Source organism: Ambystoma mexicanum, chromosome 7q (assembly GCF_040938575.1).
Source record: "Ambystoma mexicanum isolate Mex_15411 chromosome 7q, UKY_AmexF1_1, whole genome shotgun sequence".
Taxonomy (NCBI): domain Eukaryota; kingdom Metazoa; phylum Chordata; class Amphibia; order Caudata; family Ambystomatidae; genus Ambystoma; species Ambystoma mexicanum.
In genome coordinates this window covers 72,016,118-72,035,283 of record NC_090941.1, presented here as the reverse complement: position 1 = coordinate 72,035,283, position 19,166 = coordinate 72,016,118, and the positions used below count along the sequence as shown (strand labels likewise).

At 47.2% G+C, this 19,166-nt stretch overlaps 1 protein-coding gene across 1 annotated transcript in view; it reads left to right on the top strand.

The window, feature by feature from the left end:
* Positions 1-6,896: 6,896 nt before the first annotated feature.
* The window catches only part of ARHGAP6 (Rho GTPase activating protein 6), a 2,190,479-nt gene continuing 2,178,209 nt past the window's right edge, over positions 6,897-19,166 (top strand). Inside the window, exon 1 of the mRNA XM_069639186.1 lies at positions 6,897-7,324. Within this exon, the coding sequence (XP_069495287.1) occupies positions 7,214-7,324 (111 nt within the window). The 5' untranslated portion in view covers positions 6,897-7,213. The remainder of the gene's footprint in view (positions 7,325-19,166) is intronic.

Here is a 19,166-nt window from a genome sequence, read left to right as displayed (position 1 = left end):
CTGCTCATATGCATAGTAGACTTACATCTATACATAAAGTGCTTCTTGAGGTATATAATTGTAAACGTGGGCGCTTGCCGCAATCTATCAACTAAAAGCGTAGGCAATCTTCATGATTTCTTTGCCTCTTGCAATTACTTGCATCTGTACACGTTTAAACTAATTAAATAGCTTCATCATGTTTGTGGCATAAGTTTCTTCATCTTGACATCAACTTCTTCACCTTAGGCTCAAGTTGTCACTTATCAATGGTATTTTGTCTCTTGTCAGTATTCTCTGGTCATTGTATCTTCTATATGTGCATCAGTCCAATTTCTTATGACATCACCATTTATCTTCCTTCGTTATCTTATTTGCTTCTTCAGGTATTTTATTCAAACAACCGTCATATTGTTTAGAATGTAGGTATGGCTTCTTTAATGGATACCTTACTGTCCAGGTTTTCTTAGGTGTTAGTATATTAACAGGTGCTGTCATCCTGGTGGGTAGTGGGCAGAGCCCATATGCTGCTCTTTGCTGATTCAACTGTTCTTCATACATCACATACTTTGGTGTAAACTCAACAGGTAACTGGGAGGGGGGCAACTGGAGTGGGGACGATACATGACACTTCCTCTTCAAGGGTGAACACCACAGAGTTAGTTGTGTGGACAACACGTTGTGGCAAAGCCAAGAGACTGCCTAGGAGAATCAGAAATGAATGTAAACTCACGACACAGGTACAGAGAAAGTACACCTGTGTTGGCAAGAAATCCCAAAGAATACAGAAGGATAAAAGTGTGCCATGGGTTATCGGTTGCATGACCTGTAATGGGTGGACTGTGTGGTCTGACAACTGCAACTAGACCGAGTGACCCATGCCTGGAAGAAGCAAAGGAAGGTAAAGATAAGGGAACTATATTTGATAACAGCATTGCTGAAGTGAATGAGAAAGAGAAAGAGAGCAATCTGTACAAACAAAGCTTGAAGGATTATAAAGTTGAACTGGAACTGTTTTTGAAAGCCAAGAGATTTGAACTGTTTGTCGATTTTGAATATGGTTGGACGCTGGAAGAGATGATCTCCTGGGGAAGGGAACCCCCGACACTTTGAGAACTGTGTTGACCTCTTGGGAAAGGAACCCTGAGAGTCTTTGGAACGATTTGAAACTTGGGGAAGGAGAAGCTGTAAAGTAAGCCAGGAGCTAGAATGAGCTCAGAACTTTATTTGGAACACTGTTTTTTGTTGCTGACATTCCCACACATTGTTTGCCTATAGTTGTGAGGGAAGGTATAGGTTTTGGACACAGAATTTTAAGTTGAACATACTGACACAGACTATCCTTAGTTTCTTTAGGTAGGGAAATCCCACCCTAGCATAGGGCAAATTATGCCTTACTCCATCCTGACATTTAAGAAATAAATCATTTTATTAGAACATTGAATCTGTTTGTTTATTTATTTTGTTTGTTTATTTATTTATATTGCGCACCAGACCCTTAGGTTACCGGGCGCAGCAACAAGTATATGCGAAGCTTACAATGTTACAATGTTATATAAATGAATTTACAATATTACACCATATTGCACAAATTACAAGAATGTACAGATAAAGATTTGCCGTATTTACATGAATGTACAGTTAGCAACATACAGGATTTGCGGTAATAAGCATAAAGGTTGATGTCACGTCAGGGTGCATTGGGTCGGACTACACTTGTGAGTGTTCGGGTGTTAAGTCGTTGTTGGCGATAATGTGTTTGATAAGGTTCCTTCTGAAATGGGGGAAGGGTTGGTCAGCTCTTAGGTTAGGTGGCAGGGCGTTCCACAGGTTAGCAGCTTTCACAGGGAAGCAGGCGCCACCAATTTTGGCGAGTCTGAATCTAGGTACTGCCAAACAATTGGAATTGGCGATTCTCATGGGTCTATTAGAAGTTTTTCTTTTTATTTTGTCCATTAAGTAGCTGGGAGCTGCATTATTTAAGGCCTTATGGGTTAATGAGATCATTTTTAGCTGGATTTTATTCTCCGTAGAGAGCCATTTATGTTGCCGCCTAGTCGAGGAGATATGCTCCCTCTTTTTTATTCCTAATGCAGCTCTGAGAGCATTATTTTGTAGAATTTGAAGTCTTAGGGTAGTGGCTTTATTGGCGCTACTGTATAGGGCATTACAGTAGTCTAGTCGGGAAAGAATTAAGGCTCTAGCCAGGATTAGGCAGCTGGTATTGGACAGGAAGGGCTTGCCTGCTCTGATCAATTTACAAGTGTAGGCAGTAGTGGAGGCTAGGGAGTTTACCTGTTTAGTGAAGGACAGGGTAGAGTCGAGATAGAAACCAAGTGTTTTTACTTCCCTCGAGACTTTAATGGCATTTCCGTCTATGCTGAAGGCTGAGTAATCCGGGCCCAATTTGTTAATATTAGCTTGTGTGCCCAGAATGATCAACTCTGTCTTATCATCATTCAGGCAAAGACCGTGAGTGGCCATCCATGCCTGAATGATGAGATACACTCTATTCACCAACTCCCCATCCCTGCTGTGATCCCCAGAAAGTGGGAAGAGAATCTGTGTATCATCTGCATAGTTAGTGTAGGTGATACCGAGATTGTCCAGATCGTCGAACAGAGGTTTGGTGAATATATTGTAGAGGGTCGGAGAGACGCAGGATCCCTGAGGGACTCCACAAGTAATAGGTATAGGGTCAGCTGCTGCCGAAGGGGAAAAGACTCTCATAGTTCTCTCACTTAGAAAGGATTCTATCCAACTGATGGCTTGGGTGGAGAAGTGAGCGGCAACGTCCAGGTGTTTGCAGAGGACTTTGTGGTCCACAAGATCAAACGCAGCTGAGAGATCTAGTAGGAGGAGGAGGGCTGTCTTGCCCTGATCTCTCAGTTCGTCTATTTGGGCCTTTAAGTCAATCAGGGCTGTTTCCGTTCCGTGTAGTGGGCGGAAGCCAGATTGTCTAGTTCCTAGTAGTTTGTGCAGTTCAAGGTAGTTTTGAATCTGTATATAGGCCACTTTGTCCAGGATCTTTAGCAGAAACGGAACTGTAGTGATTGGGCGGTAATTGGTGGGGATAAGAGGATCTAGAGTTTGCTTTTTAAGCAACGGGAGCACCCAGGATTGTTTTAGATTAGCTGGGATGATGCCTGTAGAGAAGGATGCATTGACCAGTTTGGAGATAAATGGTGATAGGTCTCTGGCAGCGTCTTTTATTAGCTGTGCTGGGCAGATGTCACCTTTGCAGTTAGATGGTTTGAGGGTGAGGATAATTTTTTCAATCTCAAGTGTGGAAGTTTTGGTGAAGGAAAATTTGGTATGTTGAGGCATGTGGATCACCTTAGGTGGTGACAGTGTAGGGAGTTTAAGCGAGTCTTTTTTCAGTTGAATTTTGTTTTGGAGGGTAGTGATTTTATTAGATAGAGCATATTGGATGTCAGAACACCAGGTCTGATCTTTAGTGCAAGTGTCTGGTATGGCAATAGGTGACTCAAGTTCCTTTAGGATGGAGAAGAGTTCCTTCATGCTTGATTTAGAATTGGCGATACGATCGTTGTATGAGTTTTTCTTAGCCAGACAGACTGCGTTTTTGTATTGACGGGAGATAGATATTAGGTTAGCCTTGTTCTCAGCAGTTGCTGAGAACTTCGAGTAATATCAGGAAACTACTACGCACCATATCAAAAGCAACAGATTGTGAGGAGGATTTGGCGGTCCTTTCATTGGACGCTGAAAAAGCTTTCAACCGGGTCAATTGGGAATTTCTTTTTACGATGTCCAATTTAGGTCCTGGGTTAAGCTACTCTACACCTGCCCGACTGCTGATGTCAAAACAAACAGGCAAAGATCGGAACCTTTCAATTTGGAGTGAGGCACAAGACAGTGGTGCCCACTTTCACCATTGTTATTCGTTATCGTAATTGAACCTCTGGCAATTGCTCTTTGATCTAATATAGGTATACAGGGTGTGAGATGCTGGGGTCTGCAGCAAAGAATTTGGCTTTATGCGGATGATTTACTCTTAGTGTTAAGTAATCTAAAACAGTTTCTTCCAATATTTATGAATATCTTATCAGCTTTCAACCGGTGCTCAGGTTATAAAATAAACTGGGCCAAATTGGAGGTCCTGCCCCTAGTACATTTTTGTGACAAGAATTCTATCACACAATTGGGGTTTAAATGGTGTGCTGAAAAGCTATTATACTTGGGAGTACGGATAAAACCAGGAATTAGCGATTTCATTAAAGAGAATATGAATATGGTCTGCTCGGCATTTAAATTAGACACAGAGAGGTGGAGACAAATTCACCTATCCCTTTGGGGAAAGGTGAATGCCTTGAAAATGGTTTCTACCCCAAGGATAAACTATATTTTAAGCATGATACCACTGGATATTGAGAAAAGATATTGGACAGAGCTGGATAGGATCGTTCAGGTCTTCTTGTGGGACCATAAACCACCTTGTTTGAAGCTGAGTAAATTGCAATTGCCCTTGATAAAAGGTGGTTTGGGTGTACTGAATTTTAGGGCATATCATTTGGCTTTTATATCACAATTCCTAGTTGAATTTATAGAACCTGAACCAAAGGAGTGGGTGCTTGCTGAAACCAGTTTTTACGGACCTCTTACACCTAAAGCAATGTTGACGACTGTGTCTAGAACAGGTGGTATGAAAGATCCCATAACTCGAAACATAAGGAGCACATGGGAGAAGCTGAATGGTTACCTTGGAATTGATGCCATGAGAGCCTCAATCTGGATGAATCCAAAGATCAAAATAGAGGGGAAAGTTATGTTTTGGCATGAGTGGTTCCTTTGTGGTGTGAGATGGATTGGAGACCTTTACAAGAATGGAAAATGGATGACAGGTACAGAAATTCATTCTACCTTTAATATTCCAAATTTCAGTGGTTCAGACTATATGAAAATAACAAAAAAAAGCAATAGGGGAGATTGGAGGAGAAGAGGGGCTGAATCTGGACCTTTTCAGAAAGGTTCCAAAGCCAGGTGAGAGTGGATTGGCCAGCCGTATATATGGAATGATTGTGTCTGCATATAAAGGAAATGATTTGTTGAGAGGGGAATGGAGCAGGAGGATTGGAAGTGTGATTAATGAAAATGAGTGGTCTTGTATGTGTGCGAATGTCAAACTATGCTCTCTGGGATTAACAGAGAGATCACATCAGATCAAAATACTGAATCGGGTCTTTTGGACGCCGGAACGACTAGAGAAGAGAGGAATGAGTGATAATTCAGATTGTTGGGGTTGCGTACAGGAGTCTGGAACGCTGGAGCATATGTTATTGGACTGCACAACAGTGCGGGGTTTTTAGTTAGAGTATGATAATATCTGTGAGAAGGTGCTAGATGAAAGACTAAAATATGATTTCATGACTTGGATATTGGGAAGTGATGTGATGTTAGAAGATCTGACAACTTGCCAGAGGAAATGGATTTTCGGAAGCGCTATGATGGGAAAAAAAATAATCCTGAGAGGAAGGATTTCAGCAGATTCTGTCGATATTGCTGTGTGGCTTGCGGAAATGCATAATTTGGCGGAGATTGAAAGAATGCTTTACCGAAGAGACAAGAAAGTTGTGTTATTAGAAAAGATTTGGGGAAAATGTCTTGCATTATACTAAGCAATTGTATAAAATGTGAACCTTGAACATTAGGGGGTGGGACAGGATTTTATTTTCACTGTATTAATATTATAAAATATATATTTATATTATATGTATTTGTAAATTTTATGTTACTTTGTATATAGTTGAAATCAAAATAACATTTAAAAAAAAAAGAATCTGTTGTCTGTGTCTTACTTCATGATGCCTTCACAAAAGATGAAGGATATACTTTCTCGCAACCACAAGGAGGCAATACACAATGGAGATCCGAAACCTGTGAGGACAGAAGAAAAAAAGGCAGAGGAAAAACCAAACTCCAACTCTACAAACTATCAATAGAAAAGCACCAGACAGAATGGATAAGTGACAAGTGACAGGCTTGAGGTCCTTTTAGAGCCTGGTTAACTGGGGATTGTAGGTGAAGGGAGATAGTATACCTACTGGGGTTAGGGGCCAGAACATTTAATTGGATAATGAATATTCCTGTCCTTGGGCTGGGCCTGAAAGGTACTGTGACTAGAAAGAATAGGATTAGGAGTAATAAAAATTATATGTTAGTAAGTACAGTAAGCATTATCCAAACGGAAAACATTGGGAGATTGATACATCTTATGCTTACATGCAAACCCTCCCGATTTTTTAGTGAAAAATACTGCTATTTTTCACGTTCTCCCACCTAAAATAATTATTTCCCTAATGTATTCCTATGGGGAAATTGTTGTGTCCCGATTTCTCTGCACAAATCTCCCTCCCATGTGTGTCAGAATGTTGGCATGTATGCTTATGCCACCCACAAAACGTAGACTTGTGTTGATTTTAAAGTGTTTTAGTCTATGGTGGTGGGGCGTTTGGGAGTGGTGCTCCTCTATTTTTTAAAAACACGTTTTAATGTTCCTATGTTTTTATTTTCAAAAGAACCCATTCTGGAATGGTTTTCTTTTATAATAAAAGTGTAAGAAGTAGTTGACACTTTATCTTCAGTGCACTGCATTGACCTTTCTCTTAAATAGCATGTGCATTTGTTTAAGGGGGTTATATTGTGTGTGGGAAGGGGCGTAGCAATGGGGGTTTGTGGGGAGTGGGGGCAGGCCAGCAGAGAACATAGTTCCACTACTTCTTTTCATACACTTCAACCACTGCCTAAAGGTATTACTCCAAGGGATTCACATACTGCTTTGGATCCTAATACGCAATTCCTGTATCACGCGCAGTTAATCCATGTACAAGTTCTCCCGCCATATCTGTCAAACATCTGACAGAACCGTTTTTCAGTTGCATAGAATCTGCAAGTGTGACCTCGCGCACGCAAGCGCTCTACAGGTGGGCGTGGCCGCTGCCTGACTGGAATCCTGCGAGTTAGCCCCAGAGCTGGCGGGCAGCAGCGGCAGGACACAGTGACCGAGGGGGGAGATGGGTCCAAAGAAAAACCTAACACCCCCGGAGCCTGCTTTCCAACCGTAGCTGGGAAGGCGCTGCCGCAACAGTCCTATACCAAGGGATAACCAAGAAGGATTTATTTACCTGCGAGGGAAGCCAGCGTCGCGGGGGAGCTAACGGACCCGCTGGAGGTGTTTGCTCGAGCACCAATGTAGCCCCCGAGAGCTGCGCAGATGAGGGCCGCGGTGAGCGGCCACTTCACCGGTGGAGCCGCCCTGCCCTGGGAGCGGGCCACCTCGGGCATGGGGGACTCGGTGTTCTGCGAGATGCGGCTGTCCTATGCTGTAAGTAGCACCTTGCCCGCCCCTTCCCTTGTTGGTATTATGAGTTCCTGTGGCTGGCGGTTCCTGTACCTGAGCTGTCATGCAGGACCGTATCAGTTGTGTAAAGAAAACACCATTTGGGTGTTCCTCGTAATTATAACAACTGTATGGGGTTGGTGTACATTTTTTCTGAACGTACACTGTTTACTGCCCTTTTGGTATGTGCTCCTGGTTAATCAAACCATCATTTCTCCCACCGGTGCGGAGAACGTGCTTCTACACCCACAACTCGCTTCTTGTCACACGCGGTTGTGCTATGTCTTCGCATGTGAACTTTGTTCTTTTGCGGCTTCTCCCTTCATGGTCCGACTTATTGGCTTGCTCGCCATAGCAGTTCCTGCATTTAACAGCGCTGGCTGCTGTGGTGGAGGTGACGAGAGAAAAGCACAACACGTCCCGTGCTTGGTGCAGGTGTGTGGCTGCTTGCTTGCTTGGTTGCTTGCACGCGGAGTCTGCAGAACAGAGTTCCCCAGATAAAGCCCTCTCTGGCGGCGCGCTCTGCTCGCGCGCTGCGTTCATTCATTGCAAGCCAGGTCTTTTTGTGCCTCCGGTGCCCTTGGACGTGTTTCTACGGGGACCACGCTTGCTGTGTGTGGCTTCCACAGCAGCAGAGAATTGTTGGCTCTGCCTCGTGGGTTTATGCTGCATTTGCCTGCTTCCCTATTTCAGTGTCTTTGGCTTTCTTTAGAAGTATGTGTGCACGAACTGAATGAAGGATCTTGCTTGAAAACATCGCAGTTCCGCTGCAAAACAAGATGTGTGTCTAAATGTGTTCGATGCGTTACTTAACGTGCTGTGTTTGGTTTTTCTCTTGCTAATGCACTTTGTAGTAGTTGCTCGTGCTTTCAGATGATGTACGGGTTCGGGTTTGATAGATAAATAAATACATAATAACTTACCTGTGGAGGTCTCGTTATTACACACTTTGTTTGGCTGTATTCCTTTCAAGAGCCTGCAGCTTCTTTTGACACTTGAATTTGGTGGCTCAGAGCAGGCGCGCCAGTGTGTACGTGGTGCTTTTAAAATCAGCTGATCACTTGCTGCAAGGCCTAGCTTTCATGTAACGTTTTGCAAACATGAACACGTATAGGTGCGTAACGTGCAAGAGCAGGCCTACACGCAGCACCATTGCTGGCATGTAGATCAAGTTGCTTGTGACGTATGAAAAAAGTGAAGCGTTTTTTTTCGTGGCCATAAATATTTTGTCAAGAGCTATTCTTCTTGGGGTGGTAGTGGGTTTCTGATGTGGTTATTTTCTTATTTACAAGAAAACCACTGTTTTTGGTGTGTGTGAGACGCCTGGTCTGATTGTGACACAGAGCTTTACAATACACATCCCCGTTTACCGAGCAGACACGAGGCCATGACGGTATTTTTATTAGGTCCTAAATGCTGACCACGGTGTTGTTGCTTTGCCCATTGAATGGTGACATGCGGCTGCGTGCCTTTGCTTTGGCTAGTGTTTCAGCAGATAAGTTGGAAGGAGAGCTGATGGTCAGATGCATATCTTACTATTTGCATTCAAACAAATACTGTTTACCCTTCGGATGGCAGCACTGCCCCGTGCCTTGCGTTGTTACTGTTGGCATTTGTTTACATTTAGAGTTTTGCTTACCCCCTTATTGGATATACCCGTGTTATATAACCTCTGTATTATAGTATTAACAAACGCGTTGCATGGGAACAACGCCCATTGCGATGTGCAGCAAAACCTGCATGCTTTCCCAGTCTGAAACCGCACAGACTTGGCGTTGATTTCCCGACCGACCGCATTTACTTGCCATATATATCCTCCAGTGAGTGTTAGGCTGGGCACACCTAGAGCCTCGCTGCTGACAAAGGCTGTCAACTCTCGTCAACGGATAAATCGCCCAAATTTGATGGTTTTCCATGATTGTTGAACATCATTCGGATTGTTATCTGGCTGAGAGGACTGTTTAAGTTGGGAGTGTTTGTGACTTAGCATTGTGGGCTTTGCTTGCATTATTTGAGGCTAAAAAGTGGGTGTTCATTGCTTTTAATCGGGAGTAGAGACCCTCAAAAATAGAATTGGGGTTTTAGAGCGAGCGGGTCGAATGTTAATGCTGCACCATTTTGTTGTTGGCTATTAATCAACTGTGCGTGGGAATGGTTGTGAACCTGGCTGGCATGTCCGAGATTTGAGCCAAGAACGTGAAGAATTCCTTATTTATACTGCTGTCAGTGAGCGCAGCGCAGTGTGCACTGGAAGCTGCTGGAAAGTTGGCCTTCCTTTTACTAGCTCCCCCGCCTCCCCCCTCCCCCCCCCGAGCGGGAAGGGCCGTAACAATGGCACGAGCTGTGCTTCCTCCAGTCCTCCGTGTGTGTCTTCCAGGTAAAGCCAAAGCACAATGCACGTAAACAGTAAACACGTGCGCCTTCTCAGCCGCAGTGCATACAGCGTGGCTGCTCAGAGGGCTGCTTTCACTGGCTAGTTTAGGGACCGAGTAGCTTCCCAATTATTCACATGAATTCAGGCGAGCAGAAACTTCCGACCACATGCCATTTATAGATAAGGGATGCCTTGCTTAATCTGAAGTACTTACTAGCGAAGATCGTTCCCCACCGCCCAGGTTCCTTTCTAGGTTATTTTAGGTTATTTTTTAAATATGTTTGTTAGGCGTGTACCTAATAGTATATTTAGTATTTGCCCGAAGCCGAATGTTATGCAAAATAGTATCATTTTATTAACCCCTGCATTTGTCCATTTGCACCCATCGCCAATTAGCTATCCTTAGCTCACTCATTCGCTGTACCTTGTTTTCTTACAAGCAATGAATTGGCACGAGACAGTAGTTTCAAATGGCAAACTTAGCCGCAGTTTTATTTCCACAACAAAAGTATTATTGTACACATTTCATGAACTCCAGTCTGTAAGTGTGGCGCTTGCTCCTTGTCCGACCTCACTTGCTTCCCCCTATACCATTGTATAGTTTCCTTAGTATGCCCAACTCTCCTAACCCTTTGTGCCTGAGCCTATCCTGCCCATGCAGGTGTCCGTGGGTGGGGAGAGCGCCAGTTCTTTTTTGGGGGAAGCTGAGCCTTTGTTGTTACCACCAGACGCCCCTGCCTTTAGGCTCCCAAGAGGCGCTGGTCCGGAAGAGCGAAGACCCATTCCGGTTTCCTTCTGGCTCATCCGGAGCATGTCTTTTGTGCTTGGTCGCCCAAACACTGCCACGCCACTAGGTGGGTTACCGCCCACCGTGGCTCCCCCTCATTCCTGTTTCCTCTTATAGCTCCAACAATTGAGTACATATGTTCCAGTAAAAGAGTTCCATTCCCGTTGTTGATAGATGCACCCCATCCTTTAAAAAATACTCTGGGGGTTTTAAGTTGATCAGGCCATGTCTGACTTGTTGGAAGCCCCTGCCCTTGCAGAACTTTGCCATGGCACCATTCTGTTTTTTCCTTGATTTTTCAACTGCTGCGTGGTTCTCGGGGGGTGGGGGGGCTTCATTCTGCCCTGGGAATCACCTCTGACTACACGATCTCCGTTTCACCCAGTTGTGTTGATATCTCCTGCAAAGAGAGCATTATATCCCTCAACAAGACCCCCTACCTAAGTAGGTCAAATCGTTCCCGCCCAAGTGGATTACCAGCACATCTGGTTTTTGCTGCTTACCCAGCAATTTTTTAAGCAGCCCTTGTAGCTGTGCCCACTTCATCCCTGGCACCCCATGCCACTGAATTCGGAACTCGCCGGCCGCCAGCTCCTCCTGCTGCGGTGTCCAGCCCGCCTTGGCCCTTGAAATAAAGGAATGCCCCACCACCCAAACGGTGCGCTTCCTCGTCCTTTGCAGTGCTGGTAATGAGAAGTAGAGGAGACGGCATGTAAAATCACATTTTCTCTGGTCTGATATACCTTTTGAAACACCCTGAAGACCATCTCCCCAATTTCATAATGTCGTCCGCCCTCAAGCCCCCGGCTGCTGCAGAGGTGGCAGCCCCTATCCGGAACGAGTGGGTCCCGAACCGGCCTTCTGTCAAACCCATTTTTGCCAGAGCCCGCTCCATTACTTTTTTGAACTGGAAGCGGCTCAAGGCGGAGCCGTCCCTATGTATGAGCAATGGTGCCCCTACTTCCGACGGCTGCCGTTGTTGGAGAAAGTTGGCCACTGCTGCTACCGGGCACACTCGGCTTTTTTGAATGGCCTGAAGTGTCACTGCCACCCCCTTCCCCTTTTGGTCGGTCTTCGACCTCCACACATAAATGACCACCTGAGTGCTCCTTACTTGCACATCCATTAAACGTAAAAACCTGTTCCCTTTGCCCTCTTTGTTCTCAGGCACCAATTCGCTGACCCTGAGAGCCCCAAAAAATGCTACAGTAAAAGCTGCTGTAAATAACACCCTTTCTGCCTCGCTGTTACATACAGTGTTAAGGCATTTGATCAAACCATGCAGTTTTACAATATCGATGGGCCACCGCTCGTCGCGTTTTATTACCGCTTGCTTGGCCCAGCCTCTAATGGCCAGTATGATGTAATGCTCCTTGGTTGGGTCCTTCTCACCCCTTAGCTTGGCATGGTGTGCTATGGCCGCCAGATGATACACCACCCATGCTCTGGTTTTTCCCGTCTTCCAGCACCAGCCCACAAAGGCCCGTACTGCAGCCTCTCCCTGACCCTCTGGTAGCACCTCTCTTTGGAATGTGGTAAAACGCTCCCAACATGCCCTGTACCTCTTTGCTGTACCTGGTGCCAGTGCTGTGTCTATCAAAGAGCTCAGATCACCCCAACCATTCCCCACCATTGTTCCTTGAACAGAGCCATCCCCTTCCTTGCTTCTGGACAGCTTTCTCAGAACTTCTCCCACTGTAAACGAGACGGAGAATCAACGGCCGTATTTTTAATACCGGGAATGTGCCGTGCCCTGACCGCGATGTTCAATGCTAGCAGGAATTTGGTGAGTTCCCTGAGCAACTTCAGCACTCTCAAATTGCTTGATGACTCCAGATTAATAATCTGCACCACTGCCAAATTGTCTGACCATAAGGAAACTCTTTTGTTCTCGAGGATTTCTCTCCACAATTTAAATGCTACCACAATGGGGAACAATTCCAACAGCGTGATGTCCTTTGTGATTCCTTTCCTATGCCCCTCTATAGGCCATGCTTTGCCACACCACCTGCTCGCCAGGATCGCCCTGAAACCATACGACCCTGATGAATCAGTAAATAGCTTAAGCCTCTCGCTGCTTGCCCAGTTCTCCCTCCAGATTGCAACCCCATTTGACTGTGACAAAAATGTTTCCCACATCTGGAGATCCTCTTTTACCTCTGATCCCAACCAGACATGCTGGGTGGCATGCAGCAGCCCCACTGTTTTTAGTTCAACACATCTGGCAAACACTTTGCCCGACGGTATGACTTTCCCTGCGAAATTGAGGTGACCCGCCAGAGACTGCAGCTCCCTCAGGGTTGCTTTGTGTTTCCCCAAAAAGCCTCGTATCATGACCTTCAGCTTTTGCACTTTGTCCTGCGGGAGCCTGCATTCACCCTTTACAGAATAGATCTCCACCCCCAAAAATGTCAGAGTGGTGGCTGGACCCGTTGTTTTCCCCGGTGCCAGTGGGATCCCCAAGTGACCCATCAACTTCTGAAATACCTCCATGAGCGCCCCACACTCATCGGTCCTTTCTTCCCAATGAAGAGAAAATCATCCAGATAATGCAAAATTCCGCCCCCCTTCATTTTACCTCTCAGTGAATTCCAAGAAAGTACTGAATGTCTCAAAATAAGCGCATGAAATGGCACAACCCATTGTCAGACACTCGTCATAAAAATATTTCTCGCCCACTTTGAAACCCAGCAAATGATGGTTGTCCTTATGGATGGGCAATAGTCTAAAAGCTGACTCTGTCTGATTTCCCCAGCAGGGCCCCTCTCCCTGCTGCTTTTACCATTTGCACAGCATCTTCCAAGGAGGCATACTGTACCCTACACAACTCCTCTGGAATGCCGTCATTCACTGATTGCCCCTCTGGGAAGGAGAGGTGGTGGATCAAGCAGAACTGGCCCTCTTCCGTTTTGGGCACCAACCCTAGTGGTGACACCACTAAATTGTCCATAGGAGGGGAAGAGAAGGGGCCTACCACCCTACCTAGCCCTACTTCTTTCTCCACTTTCTGCTCCACCACCTCCGGCCTCTCCAGGGCTGACAGTAAGTTCGCCTCCTTCAAACCTTGACCTCCTGCCCCTGGGATCTGAAAAACCCACCTGAAACCTTGCCACAACAACCTTGTTATGATATGCATTAAGAAAAGGAGTCATGGCAAGGAGGTTAACTGGCGTGGGTAAGCTCCCTTCAATCACATCTTGTCATTCACAGGTTTGTTAACATTGTCTCTCCTTATCACGGGTTTGTTAACATTGACTCTCATTGCTGGTACCTCAATCTCTCTTTTCTTTCTCTTTGGTTTACTACGGCTGTTTTTATGCTTAGCCTCCCCTGAGGTGGAGCTGCGAGACCCCGAGCTCCCTCCCCCTAGGTGTCTGAATTTGCACACTTTGCCATAGGAACACTCCCCTGCTGCAAATCTCAAGCAATCTTCCTGCTCCCCCTGGTGGGTTGCCGCCTGATACACCCAGGAGGAGGGCCTGCGAAAGGACCCTCTACCTCGCTGCGCATAACCCCCTCTGCCTCTCCAGGCCCGGGACTTCTCCCCTTGCTGTTTGCCCTAGGGCTCCCTGGCGGGCATCCTTTTGTCAATGTACCCCCTGAGATCAATCTCGTCCCAAGACATTGCCGGCCACACCTGCATTTTTACTCTGAAATCCAGATCATAATCCAGCCACCCATCACCCCCATATTTCAGGTATAGGTCCTGAATATACTGCTCATAAGCTATCATTGACAGGGCATCCTGTGGGTATTTTTCCAGCATCACCGACATGTACATTCTAAAAGCTTTTGAGGCAGTTAAAAATGGTGTGTTCTACTTTAGCACTCTCCCTGTCCCTTTTCTCTTTCTCTGACAGTTCTTTCAAGCCTCCTCTTTGTGGTACAATCCCCAATAAATCAAAGATGTCCACAAACTCCTTTCTCCACAATCTCTCCTTGGTGGCCCTCGGAATGTGCCACACCAAAGTATTGACCCCCGCCCTCACTGGTGGGAACCCAGGCATTGGCCTCCCATATTGGGTTACCTGCCCCCAAGCTCCCACTGCCCCTGAGTTGTTTGGACCTGTTGCTGAAGGCTGTGCCTGGCTCGCCCCTCCTATGTTGATAGCCCCTGGCCCCTGCCCCCACCAACTTTGGCCCACCTGTGCTCCTGCCGGGGCCATTGGTGCAGGCTGCTGGGCCTCCCCACTGCTATTGAGAGCCCTGGGCCCTTGACCCCACCATGGTTGACCATTCTGCAGCCCTGCTGAAGCGGCCTCCTGAGACGACTGACTGCCCCCCCCAGCTGGGCCTGTGCTAGGCAAACCGACTGACAAAAATCCCCCTGGTGGGATTCCTCTCCTTTGCGGCAATTTACCTGTTCCCTCCTCCCCCCCCACCGGGGACCAAACCTGATACGTTCCACCCATAGGCCCCCCAGAGCCCTGAGTCACCCCTTGTTGAATTAATGATCCATTACTGTTCCCCACAACATCCAATACACTGTTACTAGCAGATACATTTGGCACTTGCCCATTTTTCCCCAATGCCTGCATACATTCCATGAACATACCTTTGACCATCTCAAGGGTTCCTCCCACAGCTACATCCACTGGTCTGGTTGCAGGAGGGCTGGGTGGGCCCCACGGTTCCCTGGAGCCTCAGCAGGTGTAGGAGCCAGTAAGGCTGCATCCTCCTGCGCCCTCCCTTTCCCTCGTGGTTTCTTGGTGGTACTAGTCTGCTCTTTGCACGCCATGGCTTTCGCCTAGGCTGTCCTTGCTGTATTTCCACCTCCACCAGCATCCCCTCACTGGCGCTGTCCTGAAACAAGAGTGGCAAGCTGTTCTCCTGGCTGTGCCCTGGTGTTTCCTGTCCTGCCTGAACCACCATGGAGCTCATCCACATCAGGTCTGTGTGTTGCTGCTGCCAATCTCACCAGCTCCGTTCTATTGTGCTTTGTGGGAAAGGTCCCTCTTTTTCTGCCAAAGAGTATGCTTGATTTACAAACTCTGCTCTCCTGCTGCTGGCAGCTTTTTGGCTGTGCAGCCCAGGCCCCAGCGTGTAGTCCCAGCCCACGGACTAATTACGCACTTGCCGGCCTGCCCCTGACTTTAGCGTTCCTTTGCACACCACGTGTGCTGTGCCCCCTGATCCGTGAGCTCAGGGGCGGGGTTCTGCTTTTGTCCGCTGGCCGTGCCCTTGTTGAACTCTCCACCGGCTGTCTCGCCACCGATTTCACCCTTGAAATCCGGTTGTGCAGCTGCTCTTGCTGCCCTTGTTGCAAGCGCTGTGCGTGCCCCTTTTCCCCCTGTGCTGTACCTTTACAACTTTTCAAAGGGGCTCCAACCTTCCAAAGTCTGTGTTGCCTCTGCTCTTCCTTCCTGAGGTCCTCGGCGTCTGCTCCCAGGCTCCGGCCCATCTGCAGTCTCTTTTAGAGACCGCGCTGCCTCTGCGGCGCTCCTGGGCTCCGGTCCTCTGCTTCAGCCGCTTCCGGGTCTGTCCACACTGGGCTTCTCGTTCCTGGGCTCCTGCTCCGCCTTCCTCTCCTCCAGCTGTCTTACTCACCGTGGTCGCGCTGCCTCCGCCTTTAGGTTGCCGTGACTGCGTCACTCCTGGGCCTTCTCCTACCCCGTTCAGCGGCGCTCCTGGGTTCCGGCCCCTCCTTCCGGGCCCGTGCTGGCTTCCTAGCTCCTGGGCTCGTGCCCCGCCTCCTCTGCTTCAGCTGTCCCGCTCACCAAGACCGCCGGCGACGCTGAAGCCCCGCACACTGGAGACGTGCTGTGGCTCGGCAGCTTCCAAAGTTGGTCGTCCCCGGTCCTCGATCTACAACAGCTGGGCAGTCCTTCCAAACGAATCCTTAAAACGAAATCCTTTCCTCATGGCGGGTATGCAGGGTCCTACTGCAGGTGCTGGATGCTCCTTGCTGTAGGACCCTGCTCGTTATAAAGGGGCTTACCCCACCCCTTTCCTTTGTTTTGTTTGCCCTTCGAGCTTTGGGGTGCTTTTGGTGCTGTTCCGCCCCCCCCCCCGACCTTCCCTCCCCTTCCCCAGGCAGGAGGGGGACAGGTGAGAGGAGGACCCTGCAGCCGTTACCATGCTGCCTCCTTCATTTTTCTTTGTTTGGTCTTTCGTCATCAGCGGCAAAATCCTGTCCCAAAATTGAAAACATTTTCATAAGTTAAAACACTATTTTAAATATCTACCCATATTCATTGGTTTCTATTATTTTAATCAACATGTATCCCTTATTTAATGGGCACAATCCCCAAAAGAACAGATTAACGACAAAGCACAGACCAGTTCCACAAAAGGATGCTATACATGCAAAACGAGTGCTACTCAAAATGGCTCATAAATGTAAAGTGCTAGGTTGCAATGAGCAGAATGGGTGCAGCAATCTACAAATGCCATTGAGAATCACCCACATAACAATCTCCTGTGAGTTGCAAGGTAGCTGACATGACAAGTGAATTTCGAACTTTACTTTCAGCTCACGCAAATGTATACATGGTTTCTAAGTGTAGTTTGGTACTGGCGAATCACACTATGCCTCTGTTATAATAGTTTCACAAAATTATTGGGACAAGTATTAATTTGTTAGTGATTTATTTCCAGATTTCAGCCGACCCGTGTTTCAACCAGTCATCCTTCAGGGCATTGTCTCGATTGCTATTTTTGTCGGTCCAGAATTTGGCGCGCTGGTTGTACAAGTAGAATAATTTAACTGTTCCTTACAAGTTTTTGGTAATTCGGGATTATTCCGAAAAATGGAGTCTTCTGTCACCTCAGTAGTACCTTTTTTTATGGTTTCCTTAGCTCCATATAAAACGGGTTACAATCCCGGGTGCCGTGGCTAGGGAACACATAAAGGTACTACAGAGGTGACGGAGGACCCCATTTTTGGGAATTCACACCAAATTACCAGAAACTCGTAAAGAACAGTTCAATGATTCTATTTGTATAACCAGTGTGCCAAATTCTGGACCGACAAAACTAGCAATCGAGACAATTGCCTTGAGGACGACTTGGGTCGAAATGCGTGTCGGCTGAATCCTGGAAATAAATCACAATCAGATGAATACTTAACAAGACTGTTTAACGTTTGTCAAAATTATTTTGTAAAGCTATTATAACAGAGGCATAGCGTGATTCGCCAGTACCAACTACCCTTTCATTCATTTATCAAGGGGTCTTTATTGGCACACCTCGTGGAACTGTTGACGCAGCTTGCTAATTCATAAATTGAACTGGTCATAGCGCACGCTAGTGGTTGTACCCATACATTTTTATTTTGTCGTTATACATGGTTTCTGTTTTTTAAATCAAATTTTATTGGCATTTAATGGTAACAAAAGGCTTCTACAGCGTATCAACTTTTGGGCAAATGCCCATCATTACTTTACAATCCAACCATTCATCCCTTGAAATTTCCCCCCCTGGAAGCCCTCCCACCAAACCCCATAGTTCAAGGCACGGGACGGAACGTCCATAACTCCGACCGGGCTAATGGCCGTCCGTGGTTAAACCGACTCCTCCAAAACTAAGGCATAGTGTTACATGCTACTGATGGTTTCAGGCCGGGTCATGAGACCCTGTGATTCTCTGGGCGTTTCCTCTGTGTGGCCGAAAGCCTCCATAAATTGTAGCCAGTCTATCTCTATCTGGGCGCTCGAGCCCTGCGTAGCCGCTGTGAGTCTTTCCATGCAGTAGATATCCTTAGTCACAGCTACCCACTCACTTTTCGTGGGAAGGCCGGTCCTTTTCCATGTTCTAGCCCGAGCTGCTCGAGCTGCCAGGAGTAACGAGTGCGTCAAGTCAGGAAGTTTCTCCCAACACTCATCCCTCAGCTGAAGGCCAAACATTATCAGGATTGGATCTTGTGGGTAAACCTCCTCTCCCGCCTCCCTTAACCAGCTCAGGACCTCGGACCAGAAGGCTTGGACCTTCGTGCACGACCACCACATATGCCAGTAGTCGGCGTTTTCCCCACATCCGTGCCAGCACTCTGGGTCAATGTCCGGGAACATCCTTGAGAGGGTGATAGGGTCGTACTGCCATCTATGAAGGAGTTTGACAGCATGTGTTTTATATTTGCAGGAGATGGATGTCTTAAACGCCCTGCTGCAAATACGCCCCCATAGCCCGTCCCCCACTCCACAACCCAGGTCCCTCTCCCATTTCCTTCTGAGGCTTTTGGTCGTTCCCTCCTGGGGAATCATAAGGGCTTCGTAGAGGAGGGAGATGGGTCCTTTCATTTCTACGTGAGTGTCTAGGATTTCTTTCGACCGGGGTGAGCTTTCTTTGTATGCAGGGCTTTAGTTTGGGTTTCATTAGGACACCCTTGAGACGTAGATATAAGAGCGGGGAGAGGGTGCCAATTCCCAAGGCCTCCTCAAGTTCCTGTATAGGAATGAAGGAGTCCTCCCGCACCAGCTGACCGACTCTGGCCAGACCAGCCTCGAACCAGGGCTGGTAGTGTTCGTGGCCTGGGATTTGCTCTAGAACTGGTGTGGCTCAGGGGCGAGGGCCAGGTGGTCACCTTTTCTCTGATTCCCTTTCCTGCAAGTGCTTTCCACATAGTTCCAAGGATGGGGTGGTCCCTGATTCTTTTGGGTAGTTTTTTCAGGGGGACCCATAGCCATTCCCCCACGGTGACTGGGTGTAGGTAGACATTTTCAAGAAAA